Below are 14,069 nucleotides of genomic sequence, written 5' to 3'. Positions count from 1 at the left end.
ATCTGCAATAAAAAAAACATTTATAACTCTGTGAAATTTTGTCCGTAGATACCGTAGCTGTTAGGCCTACTTTAGCTACGGTATTTGCATAACGTTAAGCTACTTTAGTGTTTCGTTCATAGAAAAAGAGGCTACCTAATTAAAATTATTTTTTTTAAGTATGCGGCATCATAACTTAATTTCTGACGTTCATAATAAACCATACCGTTTGCAAATCGGTCAAAAACTGAATGATTAGAACATGCATAGGTGCTCTGAGGCAGCGACGGACCGACGCAAGATGGCGGCCGTGCGGTGACGTCGTGTATGATGATTTTGTCATTGGGTAGCAGCTGACGAGAAGCCGGTGCATGCCGGGATATGAAATGAAGCACAATGGCGGTTAAGCAACAAGCAGTTCATGCTCTCACACTGACTACTATACTTTCATCACTGCTATTCCAAAGCTATCGGACTTTCGCCGAGGAACTGAAGTGGGATGAGAAAGGCTACGTGCTGTACTGCCCGTGCATGGGTAACTCTCCTCCTGTGGCTCCTGACGTAGATCTGTAGCAGCAGAGTTAGCGACCCCAAAACTTCACTCATTCATAAGTTCAAAATGTACACTTAGCAAGTGCCCTAAATATGAACCCATACCTGTGTTAAACTCTGTCGGGAGTCAGTTTCCAGCTCGAAATACTGTTAAGGTTAAAATGAAATCAACGGCGGGAACATTTAACAACAAAGCTAGTGGAGACGCTACAGTAGCTAGCTAGCAGCTAACTTGGCTAATCTTAGTACAAACTTTAACAGGTGGAAAAACAACGGTTGTTAATATACTAGGACAGCTATTCAACTAACTATCTATAATGCATTGCATAACAAACCGTGATAACCCACGTTTCCTTTCAGTTCTTGAAGTTTCCTCTTGTCATTAAGACTGTAACAGCGGGAAGTGAGACCTTTAAACTCAGGTGGTCTATCCTGTCGTTCAGGTCGCTTTGGGAACCAGGCAGACCACTTCCTGGGATCTCTGGCCTTTGCAAAGATGTTGAACCGAACACTGGCAGTCCCTCCCTGGATAGTGTACCGCCACCACACACCCCCCTACACCAATGTAAGTACAGCTGGTGAGGTATGAGCCATTGTCACACAACTCTGTTTGTAATGTGAGAGGACATAGATGGATAGGTGCAAACTTTGATTAATCTCATGGGGAAATAACAAAAACAAAGTGGACGGGTCAATAAATAATCAATAAACTTAATATTCAAATATGAAATAGAAAGTGTGGATGTAGACAAGAAATGGTGCAGTCTGTACTACATTGCATGATTCATTGGTGCTGTGTATCTATAGTGCACCAGATAGTATTTGAGAGATTGTGCTACAGATGAATTAATGTTATTATGAAATATATAAACATAGGTGGTCAGAGAAGTCTCTGGACATTGTTATTCATACAAACAGTCCAGATGTCAGAAATAACTTCCTCTAACTTCCGTTTTAACTACTGGAATAATTGAAGTTATCAGCAATAATAACACTATAGTGAGCCTGCATGCACAGTACAATATAGAACGTCTCTGACAGTACCAAGACCCTGGTGAACCTAAACTGAGTGAAGCAACTGGCAATGTGCGAGTGTAGCTGATACTAGTAGTTTGTTTTGGGGTTTTTTAAAACTTTTTATTAAGAGGTAGACTGTTACAATAACAACATTTACAATATCATGCCCATTTACTTTAAACTCCAAGTGGACAGTGCTGTCCTGAGGATAATCCCATTCCTATCCATTCTTCTCAGGTCCATGTTCCCTATAGTGAGTTCTTCCAGTTAGAGGCCTTATCCGCCTACCACCGAGTTGTCAGTTTGGAGGACTTCATGGAGAAGCTGGCCCCCAAATACTGGCCTTTAGGGCAGAGGAATGCCTACTGCTTTGAGAGTGCTGCACAGCGTAGTGCAGACAAGAAAAGCTGCCCTATGAAGGTAAGAGTCCAGGGAGGAGATTAGTCGTTGATGACTGCTGCCAGCTAGTAAGTTATCATCTGATGATACTGTTTCATATTGTTTGTGATTTTCTCACTGGAGAGATTTGAAACAGTAAGTGAAGGTGAAAGTAAAGAAGGAGAGAGTGAGAGTAATTTCACTTCTTTTCAGTTGCAGTCACCATCATTTGATGGCGTCCATGAGGGGGAAATGCTGCCCTCTGGAGGCCGATACACCACCACTTATGAAGCTAGTGATACTCTTTCATTGCACTGACATGGACCATTGGGTCCAATTCATTTTCAGGACGGGAACCCATTTGGTCCATTCTGGGAGTACGTCGGGGTGGAATTTGACAAGTCAGTATTGTTCGGTGGGATTTCTTTTAGTGCCTACCACCAACCTCAGTGGATGAAAAAGTGAGTACATGTTTAGGACTATTATTAAAGCTGACATAAAACATTTAAAATACCACATCTCAATATGGAAAAGCCTCAAACATGTCTTGCCAGTTTCCATTTTCTATGAAGTTTGAATTAAAGTTGTGTAAAGGCAGATTCTCTCCCTGCTTCCTGTGCTGGAACAGGTTCCCCCCCTCGGAGCATCCTGTCCTGGCGCTGCCTGGAGCTCCTGCCCAGTTCCCAGTGGTAGAAGAGCATGTGGGTCTGCAGCGATATGTAGTGTGGTCAGACAGCATGGTGAAAGATGGAGAGGAGCACATTACCAACTTGCTGACCAGGCCATATGTTGGCATTCACCTGAGGATAGGTATCGACTGGGTAAGCTGAGTTTCCCGACATATGAGCTTGGGTTTAAGGCATGTATTTTGAATTGTCTCACTCACATACCACACCTGTTCACAGCTATGGTGACTTATTTTTGTGTTGAGCAACTTTTAGAAAGTTATAATCTCTTTGTCATAGCAAGTGCCAGGATTTGGATATATCTGCAATACTTGTCACTAGGATAGTAATAGATTTGTTGTTTATTTTTAGTCTTTGAATGGGATTTATTGACATTGATAACCTGATTTTTATTCTTTAAAATTGGTTCTTACCACGTCAGAACTTAGTCACATCTAAACGTTTCTCTTCATCTACCTTTGACAGCAAAATGCATGCAAGATGCTGAAGGACGGCGATACAGGGCCTCACTTCATGGCCTCTCCTCAGTGTGTCGGCTACAACCGCCAGACAGCCCTACCTCTCACCATGACCATGTGCCTTCCTGACCTGGCAGAGATTCGCAGGGCTCTGAAGCTGTGGGTGAAGAAGACCTCCGCCCGCTCTATCTTCATTGCCACCGACTCTGAATCCCACAGCAGGGACATTGAAAAGCTCTTCAAAGGCAAGGTGGGTGTATAAAGCCTCTCTTGAATGTGTCATAAGCAACTCCATTGCAAATTGGACTCGTGTTTCTTTTACTTTTTACATCATCTTTTGCATATTCTCGTTTGGTGTATTCGTTTTGCCCATCTGGCTCTTAATTTGTGCTTTTTTTATTCTCGCCTGTACAGGTGAAAGTGGTAAATCTCCAGCCAGACTCGGCCCAGGTCGACCTATACATTTTAGGCCAGGCTGACCACTTCATCGGCAACTGCGTCTCCTCCTTTTCCGCCTTCGTAAAGAGGGAGCGGGACGTGCGTGGCCTTCCGTCCTCCTTCTTTGGCATGGACAAGCCTGGAAAATCAAATCAGAGAGAGGAACTCTGAGTACCAAGTGTCATGTGGTTGCCTTCTGGATGCTAATGCTGGATGACTGCTGTAAGGGGGCTAGAACCCATGAGAAAAGCAGAGAATATTTACATTTTTGGGGGTGGTTCTTAATAGGTAAAGCAAAGTAAGACATGAAGGCAGAGACCCGGGGGTTTTAAAAACAGGATGTAGCCTGCGGTTCGTATTAAAGTTTGTGAAATGTTTTGACATGCTGCTGCTACCAAAAAACTATTTTGTGTCTGTTCCCTGCTCGAGAATTCAGTATTTGTATGTTCCTTCTCAAGATTTGGCTTCTACCTGCTGTTGTTCACTACAGTAAAGCCAGCTTTCCTCTCCATCAGGGAAACACACGGTTTCCCCAACGTTTCCTTTAGCTACAGCTGTATTCTTTTGCTGCAATCATGTTTTGCAATCCCATTCCCGACATGCTAACAGGACCTCTGATGACCTCAGTGAACCCTGGGAAAGACTGATTGCAGCGTCAGCAGTCATCCCTCTCTCTTTTGCCCTCTTCCTCTTCTCTTTTTTACCACCTTCCCGTCCCCTCCATCTCTTTGCAGCTCACTCTTTCCTTTCCGCTCTGCCCTCCATTCCAAGGAGAGCACAGTAACTGATCCTCCTGTACATACTAATTATAGGGAGGGAAAAGGGAGACAAGTCTTTCCACCTCTCACTTTACCAGGACCAAAAAACTGATGAAATGTCTGAATGCTGCTTGAACATGGTTGTTGAATGGGAACAAATGTTTTGAGGTTTATTTGCACTGGTTGAATTGATTAAATGGAACTGGGGATGTGTCGCAAGGTATTCATGTGAAGGAGACGATGTCGAGGTCACATTTTCTACAGTAATTTTCACCAATAAAGTATGCACAGTAGTTTTCAAAGAACCCACAGTCTCAGTCTGTTCCCCCCTCTTTTACTGGAAGCTTAGCTGTGAGTACAGTTGAATCAGCTGATATACTAAGCTATGTTGGAAAAGCTTGGTTGCCAGATATGTCAGAATACTTGAAAATCGATTCTTCTAGACGCATGGGTGAAGGCTTGAAAACACAGTTAAATTAAGTTCATGTCGTATATTTATAACCTTATCGTACTTACTGCTTTGTTTCTTAAACATAATATCTGTACGCCTTATCGTGTGTTCACATTTGCTCATTTGGGGGATGTAGTGAGACAACCTGGCAACCTTCAACACGGGTTCGTTGCGGGGATGAGCAGTTGCTAATGGCTGACTGGGAGTTATGGATTAGCTAGCGTTCGCCACTTGTAAATGTTGAACTACATTTTCTGCGTGTGTGGGCGGTGAGCTGTGTTTGTGTTGCCTTCGTTCCGTGAGTCCAATGTGCTTTTTGTTTTGTTTGTTTTGCGTGGCGACCCGTGGAATTCACGTACATGTCAGCTCTGTGCCAGCTTTAGCCAGGTAATGCTAACCGGACTTGTAGCTAAGGTTACCAGTGTGTTTGGCTATCGCTAGGCCGGTGTCGCGCTCCTCCTCTCGGGGTGCGTTTTGTATCGCCCAGCGTTGATTAGCTCGATCCGCTACTTTGCCGAATCATCACTTTTGAGCAGGTACGGTCAGATGTGAGGGGGTTTACCGACCTGTTTTGACTGACAGAGTGCTCCCCACGGCTGTCACTTTACTACCTGATAATCCTGATGTATCGACCGGTCTTATAATGTGCCGGTGAACGGGCTAAATTTAGTTAGCTAAATTGGGGTAGAGGCACCGGTGTTGTTACCTAACCATCAGAGCAGGGTTGCAAATGATGCTGCTCGCCGCTGACAAGTACGTGGAGATAAATTATTTCGACCCGACTAAATTTAACCTCATCAGGTCTAATGCATTTTGAGGTTTGTAATTGGAGATGTCTTTTAGGAAACGCTGAACTGCAGCACAGGTGTTCCCATCAGGATACATTTGTCATTGCATAAGTCTATAGCTGTGTGTTATTGAGCTGTACAAGTGTTAAATGTATTGTCCAGGTCTCCATTTGCAGGATGGTATTGATCACTGAATTACTTCTCCAGCAGGTTCTGATGTGGGCTTCTCTGCTGGTGGACTCTCCCTGACACTGCACTTGGAAGGCAGAGGATAAATAGTGCCAAGCAGTGTGGGCCGGCAGCTGCTCCTCACCATGTCCAAGAGCAAGAGCTCTGAGTCGGTCAAGGTGGTGGTGCGTTGTCGCCCCATGAACGAAAAAGAACGGGCTGCCAAGTTTGAAAGGATGGTCTCTGTCGACGTGAAACTGGGCCAAATTATGGTCAGGAACCCCAGGGAAGCTTCGGCCAGCGAGCTCCCCAAAGTCTTCACTTTTGATTCGGTGTACGACTGGAACTCCAAACAGATAGATCTGTACGATGAAACCTTCAGGCCGCTGGTGGATTCGGTCCTTCTCGGTTTCAACGGGACCATATTTGCCTATGGGCAGACGGGCACAGGGAAGACGTACACAATGGAGGGAGTGAGAAACGATCCGGAGAGGAGAGGGGTCATACCCAACTCGTTCGAACACATTTTCACACACATTTCACGCTCCCAGAATCAGCAGTACCTGGTGAGGGCGTCGTATCTTGAAATTTACCAAGAGGAGATCAGAGACTTGCTGTCCAAGGACCAATCACGTCGTCTTGAGCTCAGGGAAAGGCGCGACACCGGCGTGTACGTCAAAGACCTTTCGTCGTTTGTCACCAAGAGCGTGCGGGAGATCGAGCAGGTCATGAACTTTGGCAACCAGAACCGTTCGGTGGGTTCCACTAACATGAACGAGCACAGCTCCCGATCTCACGCCATATTCGTCATCACTGTGGAGTGCAGCGAGATGGGTGTGGATGAGGAGAACCATATCAGAGTCGGCAAACTGAACCTCGTGGATTTAGCGGGCAGCGAAAGGCAGGCCAAGACTGGTGCTCAGGGGGAGAGGCTCAAAGAAGCCACAAAAATCAATCTGTCGCTTTCTGCTTTGGGGAATGTCATATCAGCTCTGGTGGATGGTCGGAGCAGCCACATCCCATACAGAGATTCAAAGCTCACCCGTCTGCTGCAGGACTCTCTGGGGGGCAACGCCCGCACCGTCATGGTCGCCAACATCGGCCCAGCGTCCTACAACGTGGAGGAGACCTTGACGACGCTGCGCTACTCTAACAGGGCAAAGAACATCAAGAACAAACCGCGCATCAACGAGGACCCGAAGGACGCCCTGCTCAGGGAGTTTCAGGAGGAGATAGCGAGGCTGAAGGAACAGCTGCAGAAGCGCTCCGGGAAGAAAAAAAAGAGGAGGCAGAGGAAGAGAGCTGGAGAAGGGAGCGACGGCGAGGACCTGGAAGACGGAGAAACGGAGGACGACGAGGAAGATGGAGAAGACAAAGGGGATTACTGGCGGGAGCAGCAGGAGAAGCTGGAGAGAGAGAGGAGAGCAATCATGGAGGATCACAGTCTGGTGGCCGACGACAAAGTGCGGCTGCTTAAAGAGAAGGAGAAGAAAATGGTGGACTTGAGGAGAGAGCAGGAGGCCGGAGAGATGCTTTCAGCTAAAGTTAAGGTAGGCAACCCTGTTTTGGTAACACGCATATGGTATCTGCGACCGTCCGAACTCCACGACTCTGACTGTTAGATTCAACTAAATGATTCGTCATCCCTAAAATGTGCACACAACTCAGAGGATTGTCCGACTCATGTGATTTGACATGTGTTTTCATCCTGTTTTTCCCTCTTCTTCTCCCAGGAAATGGAGAGTAAGCTTTTGGTCGGGGGGAAAAACATAGTGGACCACACCAACGAGCAACAGAGAATGCTGGAGCTGAGGAGGCAGGAAATAGCCGAGCAGGTAAACCAAACCTCAGAAAAACTGACACGTCTCTCAGTTACACAAATTGAGGGTCAGACGTCAACAAAAATGTCATTTCATCAGGTTCAACCAGTTGAAGTTTCAGAGTCTTCAGATGTGTTTGACTTTAGTGGCATTTTGATTGAAAGTGATTGTGGTTTTGTCTATTTTGCTGTTTAGGTCAATTAAGTTACATTTTATCAGTGGAGTGATAACAAACACTACACACTGTACAGAGTCAAGACATTACAATATTATGGAGAGAAACCCATTAGTCTCCATGTTTACTATCCCTAATTTGATTGTCTGTGAGATTACACTACATGACAGTCACCCCTTTCCATCAGTGACCTCTGTGCAGCCTGATCTCACACACACACACAGCACTGTGGTTTGCGCGTGGTCACGTCTGTCTGTGTGACTGTCCCCAGAAACGGCGTGAGCGAGAGATGCAGCAGCAGATGGAGTGTCGTGACGAGGAGACCCTGGAGCTGAAGGAGACCTACACCTCCCTGCAGCAGGAGGTCGACATCAAAACCAAGAAGCTGAAAAAGGTAGCAGCCCCAAACCTAACTGGTCTGCTGCTTGCAGCTATCCACAGTTGACATATCTATTCAGGTCGGCTGCGGCTGTTTAATTTTGGAAGTCCGATGTTCTCTTCTCGTAAGAATTTATGTACCTGGTAATAGAAAGCCTTTTTAAGTAAGTAGGTCAGATACTATTTTAGACCAGGTAAGAATATGCCACTGGCTCCGTTGGTGGATGTGTTTATTCCTTTTATTCATCATGACAGTCAAGGTGTGAAAGCCCAACTTGGAAGGCTTTTCATCCCAGTAACCCTGGTTTCCTCTCTCCCCCTCTGTCCTCCAGCTCTTTGCCAAGCTGCAGGCAGTAAAGGCAGAAATCCAAGACCTCCAGGAGGCCCACATCAAGGAGCGCCAGGAGCTGGAACAGACCCAGAATGAGCTCACCAGAGACCTCAAACTCAAGTATGGAGTTTAGGGGAAAGAAGGGGTGGGGTGGGGTGGGGTGGTGGGTAAATAAATAAATGTTGTTGTGATACTGTGTGAAATTTTTGTTAACTACATACCTGTAAACACATCTGTCCTTGTTGAGGAGGGAACAAACACAATACTGTAACATCTCCAAACTGACATAATGATGCTTAATTATTTGATCGGAGGGAGAAAACCATTTTCAAGTAGCCAGACCTCATTTATTGTATGTATTATATAATTTGGTTGTTGCTATATTTTCCCTTCTGTCTAACTGTCTGTTTGTCTTTCAGGCATCTGATCATTGAGAACTTCATTCCCTTAGAGGAGAAGAACAAAATAGTCAACAGAGCTTTCTTGGATGAGGAGGACGAGTACTGGAAAATGAAACCCATCACGCGCATAGAGGAGTAAGTGCCGCAATATTCAGAGCATAGCATACTTCCTTCTTAGCAAAGTGCTTCACAATAAACATAGTTCAGTGTGAAACCTGAAGTGTGTGTATATAGCTCACAATAATATAATCACAGTAGATAATAATAAGCATATAAATGCTAGATAGGGACTGTTGGTTTTTGGTTTTAAGGAAAATGGGTAACATAGGGACAGCTGTTTGTGTATGGACATATGAACCCATAGTTCAAAATTTCAACAGTTTTGTTGCAGCTACATTACATTTTGAGGCCAGAAGAAAGCTTTTAACTTGAGTGCCAGGTTTTTAGAACAATAATCTCAGTGTCTGTGCGGACACATGATGCTCTATCCACTGTCTCACTCTGTGTCTGCTGCAGCGAGCACCAGATGATGACCAGGCCTCTGTCTGCGGTCGGCTACAGGAGGCCTCTGTCCCAACACGCTCGCAGGGCCATGATCATGAAGCACGACATGAGATACAAAGTAAGCCGCACTTTCTCTTCACCTTTTTGTGTTGTATCTTGTATTTACATGTGAACACCAGGGAGTTAGTGCTCTGAGCACCAAACACCAGACTTCCTGTTTCACAAAGCTTCGAGCTTAAAGGAACTGACAATTACGAAACCAAAAGCTGCAGTTTAGGAGATTTATGTAGTTGATTTAATCCTGTGTAAGATTGTGAAGATGTGCCTCGATTGATTTGTTTGTCTCACATGAGTGTCCCTCTGTCCGGCCCCTCCAGGCTGAAAACATCCTGATACTCGACATGGACATGCCAGCACGGACCACTAAAGAGTATCAAGAGCCAGTTATCGCCCCAAAGGTGGCGGCAGCTCTGGAGGACGCTCTTCGGGATGAGGACGAGATCCAGGTGGACGCCTCAGGCTTTCACAGCAGTTTTGGTCCGACCCCACCAACCAGCGCCAGTGGCAGTCTCAAGAAACCAAAGTCTGGGTAAAGCCCCCTGTCACCTGTAGATCATTTTGAAATGGCTAATCCTGCATTTAGGCAAACAAACCACATAATGTTAAAGGGATAGTTCAATAGTTTGACACACATATACTACACATAATCCCTATAGTCATGGAGTAGGTTCATTACCTTTAATTATCGGCAGTGATGGGTAATTAAAAAAGTGTTTCCCCCGTTACAACGCTGTTACCGTTACTGACAATAAGATGCGCCGTTACTCAGTGTTACTTGACTCAAGAAGTACCATCAGAAAATAATACACCTGTTTAGAGAGGAACTACTGTATGTAAGTCTGGTGGCTTTTCCTCTGTGTTGCTAACCCTCCACCTGGCCATGTGCATTTGTTTACAACGAAGCCGGCGAAAAATCAATACATGGAGCAGTGGATGACGTAACTGTCATAAACAAAAGATTGCGTGTTACGCAGCGCATTTGTGTCGCAGTGCACAGAGACAAACACTACACTACTACACTGATGTTGCAAGGTTGGCTTTCAGCCATGAGACGCCCGGTGGAAGGCAGAGAGCCTTGGTTCTCACTCGTAACAAATCACAAGTCATGTAGTTAACTATCACAATTACTCTGGAGCTTTTTAATTAATAAAAAAAAAAATTAAAAACGTAGCATAGCCACGGGAAAAATCCTGCTTAGTTCCTCTACACATTATTTTCAGTTCATCAACTGGTCGGAAAAAAGCCGCTTATCACTCCACCTCTTCCACGCGCTGCTGATCCAAACAGCTGATAGGCGGAGTGATACAGCACACTCCAAAACGCTCTGGTGGACAAGTTGTGACCTGCACATTCACCACGCTATGAAATAATAATGTAACATTACAAGACAGAGTTGTTTTCGAGGCAAATGGAGCCGGGACTACATTCCAGACATGCCTGCTGGTGGACTGATTTCAAAAGCGCAAGTAGTTCCGAGTATTTGTTTCATGTGTCGTAATGTTACATGATTATACATGATTATCTCATAGCGTGGTGAATGTGCAGGTCACACTTTGTCCACGAGAGCATTTTGAAGTTGTTGGATTGTGTATTTGATGAGTTTGATGAGGGACAGGGGACCTGTACCGTTCACCTCCATTGTGTTAGCTGAGCAGCTCGTGTCTCTGCCCCGCGGATCTAAAAACAACATGCACTGATAATTGAAGGTAATGAACCTACTATAGGAATTATGCCAATAGGCGAATTTGCCATAATGTTGAACTATCCCTTTAATTGAGCTCAGAAAGTGTACATTTATGACCTGTGAAATGTGTGTTTAACCCTCTGTCATTTCTATCTGTCCCTCAGTCGACCAAGAACAGGAAAGAAATCGAGCACTCCAACGTCTCCGTTCAGCCCCTCCAGTCCAGGATCTCCTCTTTATCCACAATCCCGCGGCCTGGTGCCGAAGTGACAGCCCCAGCCTCCAGTCCCACCACCACCAACCTCTCTTGTGCACCTTTTCCACTTTGGGACCCAACTTTGAGAGAATGGGTTTGCTTTTGTCAAAGTTGTTTTGTTTTTTTTGTCCAAACTACAGAAATGATAGAGAAACTTTTATACTAATGCTGCTTTGTAGGTTTTAACTGTAACCACACCACTAATAACTGTTGTCACGAGCTTTTCATTCGGAGATTTAAGGCCCCCTCATCCTGACACCAGGCGCAGCAGCCACGCATGAAGCCTCACGTCACTCTGCTCTGCTATTCTCTGACCCTGTATTTGGCAGAATGCCAGTCAATGTCTTATATTCACATCACAATGTTCTTAATGTACAGGGGGTAAAACAAGAAAGGTGGGCTCAGAGCCCCCACCTTAATGGACCACAGCATCTTCAATGCACTAATTCTTCATATCTTCCAGATGTGTGTTGTCTGTTGGGTGTTGTCGTCCTCTCTCTTACTATATAACTGTGGGTGTAGTGGGGGTATGGTTGGGTAGACCCGCTGTACTTCTCGCTAACAGACTGTGTGTCAGTGTGTTGTATGTCTGGACACATATCTGTTTATGTGTCTTATTGTCTATTAACGTATGTTGAATTTTTCAGTTAATGTCAAACTGCGCTGTCTTCTTTCACGGTTGGACTTTTGATAACGTTGGCGCGAAGCTGTAACCTCCTGTGCATGGTTGTTTGTGTCTTAAAGGTGCATTTTGGGAAATATACTTAGTTTCAGAGAGGTAGCTGACATCAGTACCACTCATCTTTACACTAAACATGAAGCTAGAGGTGATACTGGTTTCCTGGTGACGTCATTGTGCCGGTTAGGCTCCTCCACGAAGCCTTTATGCTAAGCTAAGCCAATCACCTGCTGACACAGTAAGGAAACACAAAAAAAAGGGTATTTCCCAAAATGTCAAAGTATTCCTTTAACTGTGTATGATTGTAAATGTACAGGCCAGATGGTAAAGCACACGACAGACTGGCCTACACGTTGCTGTAATCAGTAGATGCTGTTCTTCCTGGGGCACATGAGGCGGAGGTGGGGAACGACGAGAGAGAGCTCAACACATTGACGCGCTATGGAACACCTGCCATGGAAACGCTCCAGGCCGAACGGCACAGCAGGCGGCCACCAGACGTCCTCCTGGCAGGAGATCAATTACTTTGCACACCCTGGGTCACTTCAAAGTTACTGTCCTCTGATTCTGTGCCTCAGATTCATCAGGGTTCCAAGGTGCCTTAACCTGTGCCCTTAATCTCTGCGCCCTCATTTGGAAGTGTGCTCACGTCACACTGCTCTGGGATGCTTCTAAAGCATCGTCTACTACACATTCATCCCAGCATCAGGGAATCATTTCTAGCATGCTCCTGCCGTTCCTGTCAAAGCAGGGTGCACTCATTGAATTGAATGGTGAGGCCACAGGAAGGAAAGGCAACATGTTAGATTCTGTTTTTTTTGTTTTTTGTTTTTTTTACCCCTGTCTATTTCTTATTCTTTACCTCATCTACTTTTCGTTCTGAGCGGAAAACAACTGATCGGTTTAACAGGACACTTTAACCCCAGGGAGTGTGGAGCTCCTCACAGACCTCGGTCGATACACTACGGACCCCGACGGATCTTGAACAAACTAAACCATTCCATGTGAACGCCTGCGGATGAATAATATGCAGTTTTTAACCTCCATGGTTCAGCCGGCCTCTCTGCTGCTCTCTGTTCCCCACGCTCTAACTGTGAGGGGAGGGTGGGGTGGGGGTGCTGTCAACTCGCTGCTACTGTGTAGGGTTTTTACAGCCCACTGTGACTTTTCCACGGGCCCGGGTCAAAGGGCAAATTTAAATCCTCACTTGATACTTGATATGTCGTCATCGTCAGTCGTTATAAGTGCTTACACCTAAAGGCGCTCTGTTGCTGTTTGGCCCGGGCCTGTAATATGATGTAGTTAGATATGTAACGGTGAATATAGACTTGTTGATAGGCAATCTTCAGTCACTTTTTGTGTAAAAAAAAAAAAAAAAAGATAATTACAACATGGGTTTCCATATTGAAAAAAATCTAACTTATAATCTTTCATTTTTTTTATACAGATGTAGATATAATTTTTTATTCAGTTTTTTCTTTAAAATAGATTCTTGTTTTATTTTTTGAGCTTTGTAATTTAACGTTGAGATTTTATTTTTTTTGCGTGCTACACGTACTTTGTGTCCTTTTTGTATTCAGCAAGGTACAGGCTTTTTTCTCTCTCTCTCTGTCGGTCAGTCGATGTCACAGATGAGTCGCCTGTTGGTTCACATCACTGTTGAGTATTTTACACATTAGCTGTTGAGTTATCTACATAAACACAGAACATTAATCGTTTAGAGTAAGGCCTGATTGTTGTATCTTAACACTGCAATGCTGTATACCTGCCGCATGATCTTAGCACGCTCAAGTAAACACGTTTGTGAGTATTCATCAGTCATAGGACTTTGGTAAGCAAAATGTGAATGTCTTAATTTAATTGAATAGCTTTGCATCTGCATCCCACAGCTACATCACTGGATCCAAACTCCTTATCTTAAGACTTTGTGACCAACTTCTATGTGCTGGTATTGTTTTGATAGCCAAATGACGATTATGCTGGTGCACTTCTGTCTGTGGCTGGCTGAGTCTTTTTAGTTTCTTTTGATTATTAAAGACAATTCATGATATGAACGATAACAAAGATGCTGGCAAGTCCCGTCTCTTTCCTGGTATGTAAGAATGATG

The 14,069-nt window shown here is 44.8% G+C and overlaps 2 protein-coding genes across 4 annotated transcripts; both read left to right on the top strand.

Annotated features, from left to right (window-relative positions):
* Window positions 1-365: 365 nt before the first annotated feature.
* On the top strand, window positions 366-4,561 carry pofut1 (protein O-fucosyltransferase 1). Its single transcript, XM_083974878.1, has 7 exons — window positions 366-514; window positions 975-1,096; window positions 1,786-1,968; window positions 2,275-2,387; window positions 2,555-2,747; window positions 3,078-3,320; window positions 3,485-4,561. The coding sequence occupies exons 1-7, from the start codon at window positions 376-378 to the stop codon at window positions 3,677-3,679; spliced, it is 1,188 nt and encodes a 395-aa protein (XP_083831004.1). The 5' UTR covers window positions 366-375; the 3' UTR covers window positions 3,680-4,561.
* Window positions 4,562-4,889: 328 nt separating this feature from the next.
* Window positions 4,890-13,940, top strand: kif3b (kinesin family member 3B). 3 transcript variants are annotated; one of them, XM_083975749.1, is made up of 9 exons: window positions 4,890-4,986; window positions 5,716-7,223; window positions 7,407-7,508; window positions 7,940-8,062; window positions 8,379-8,497; window positions 8,797-8,913; window positions 9,295-9,400; window positions 9,660-9,871; window positions 11,191-13,940. In XM_083975749.1, the coding sequence occupies exons 2-9, from the start codon at window positions 5,820-5,822 to the stop codon at window positions 11,294-11,296; spliced, it is 2,289 nt and encodes a 762-aa protein (XP_083831875.1). In that variant the 5' UTR covers window positions 4,890-4,986; window positions 5,716-5,819; the 3' UTR covers window positions 11,297-13,940. The 3 variants fall into 3 exon arrangements, with proteins under 3 accessions (XP_083831875.1, XP_083831873.1, XP_083831874.1); XM_083975747.1 differs by having other exon boundaries at window positions 4,890-5,015; XM_083975748.1 differs by having other exon boundaries at window positions 4,899-5,104.
* Window positions 13,941-14,069: the final 129 nt, after the last annotated feature.

This window comes from Trachurus trachurus (assembly GCF_905171665.1).
Source record: "Trachurus trachurus genome assembly, chromosome: 7".
In the NCBI taxonomy this organism is placed as follows: domain Eukaryota; kingdom Metazoa; phylum Chordata; class Actinopteri; order Carangiformes; family Carangidae; genus Trachurus; species Trachurus trachurus.
The sequence above is the reverse complement of the archived record's forward strand: the minus strand, read 5'-3'. Positions and strand labels throughout refer to the sequence as shown.

Excerpts from the sequence above, each read along its gene's own strand:
- pofut1 (XM_083974878.1), top strand. The coding sequence starts at position 376 with ATGGCGGTTAAGCAACAAGCAGTTCATGCTCTCACACTGACTACTATA. Across the intron at positions 2,388-2,554 it reads CAACCTCAGTGGATGAAAAA|GTTCCCCCCCTCGGAGCATC; the intron begins GTGAGTACATGT and ends GTGCTGGAACAG. Across the intron at positions 2,748-3,077 it reads TGAGGATAGGTATCGACTGG|CAAAATGCATGCAAGATGCT; the intron begins GTAAGCTGAGTT and ends TACCTTTGACAG.
- kif3b (XM_083975749.1), top strand. The coding sequence starts at position 5,820 with ATGTCCAAGAGCAAGAGCTCTGAGTCGGTCAAGGTGGTGGTGCGTTGT. Across the intron at positions 7,509-7,939 it reads GGCAGGAAATAGCCGAGCAG|AAACGGCGTGAGCGAGAGAT; the intron begins GTAAACCAAACC and ends GACTGTCCCCAG. Across the intron at positions 9,872-11,190 it reads CTCAAGAAACCAAAGTCTGG|TCGACCAAGAACAGGAAAGA; the intron begins GTAAAGCCCCCT and ends TCTGTCCCTCAG.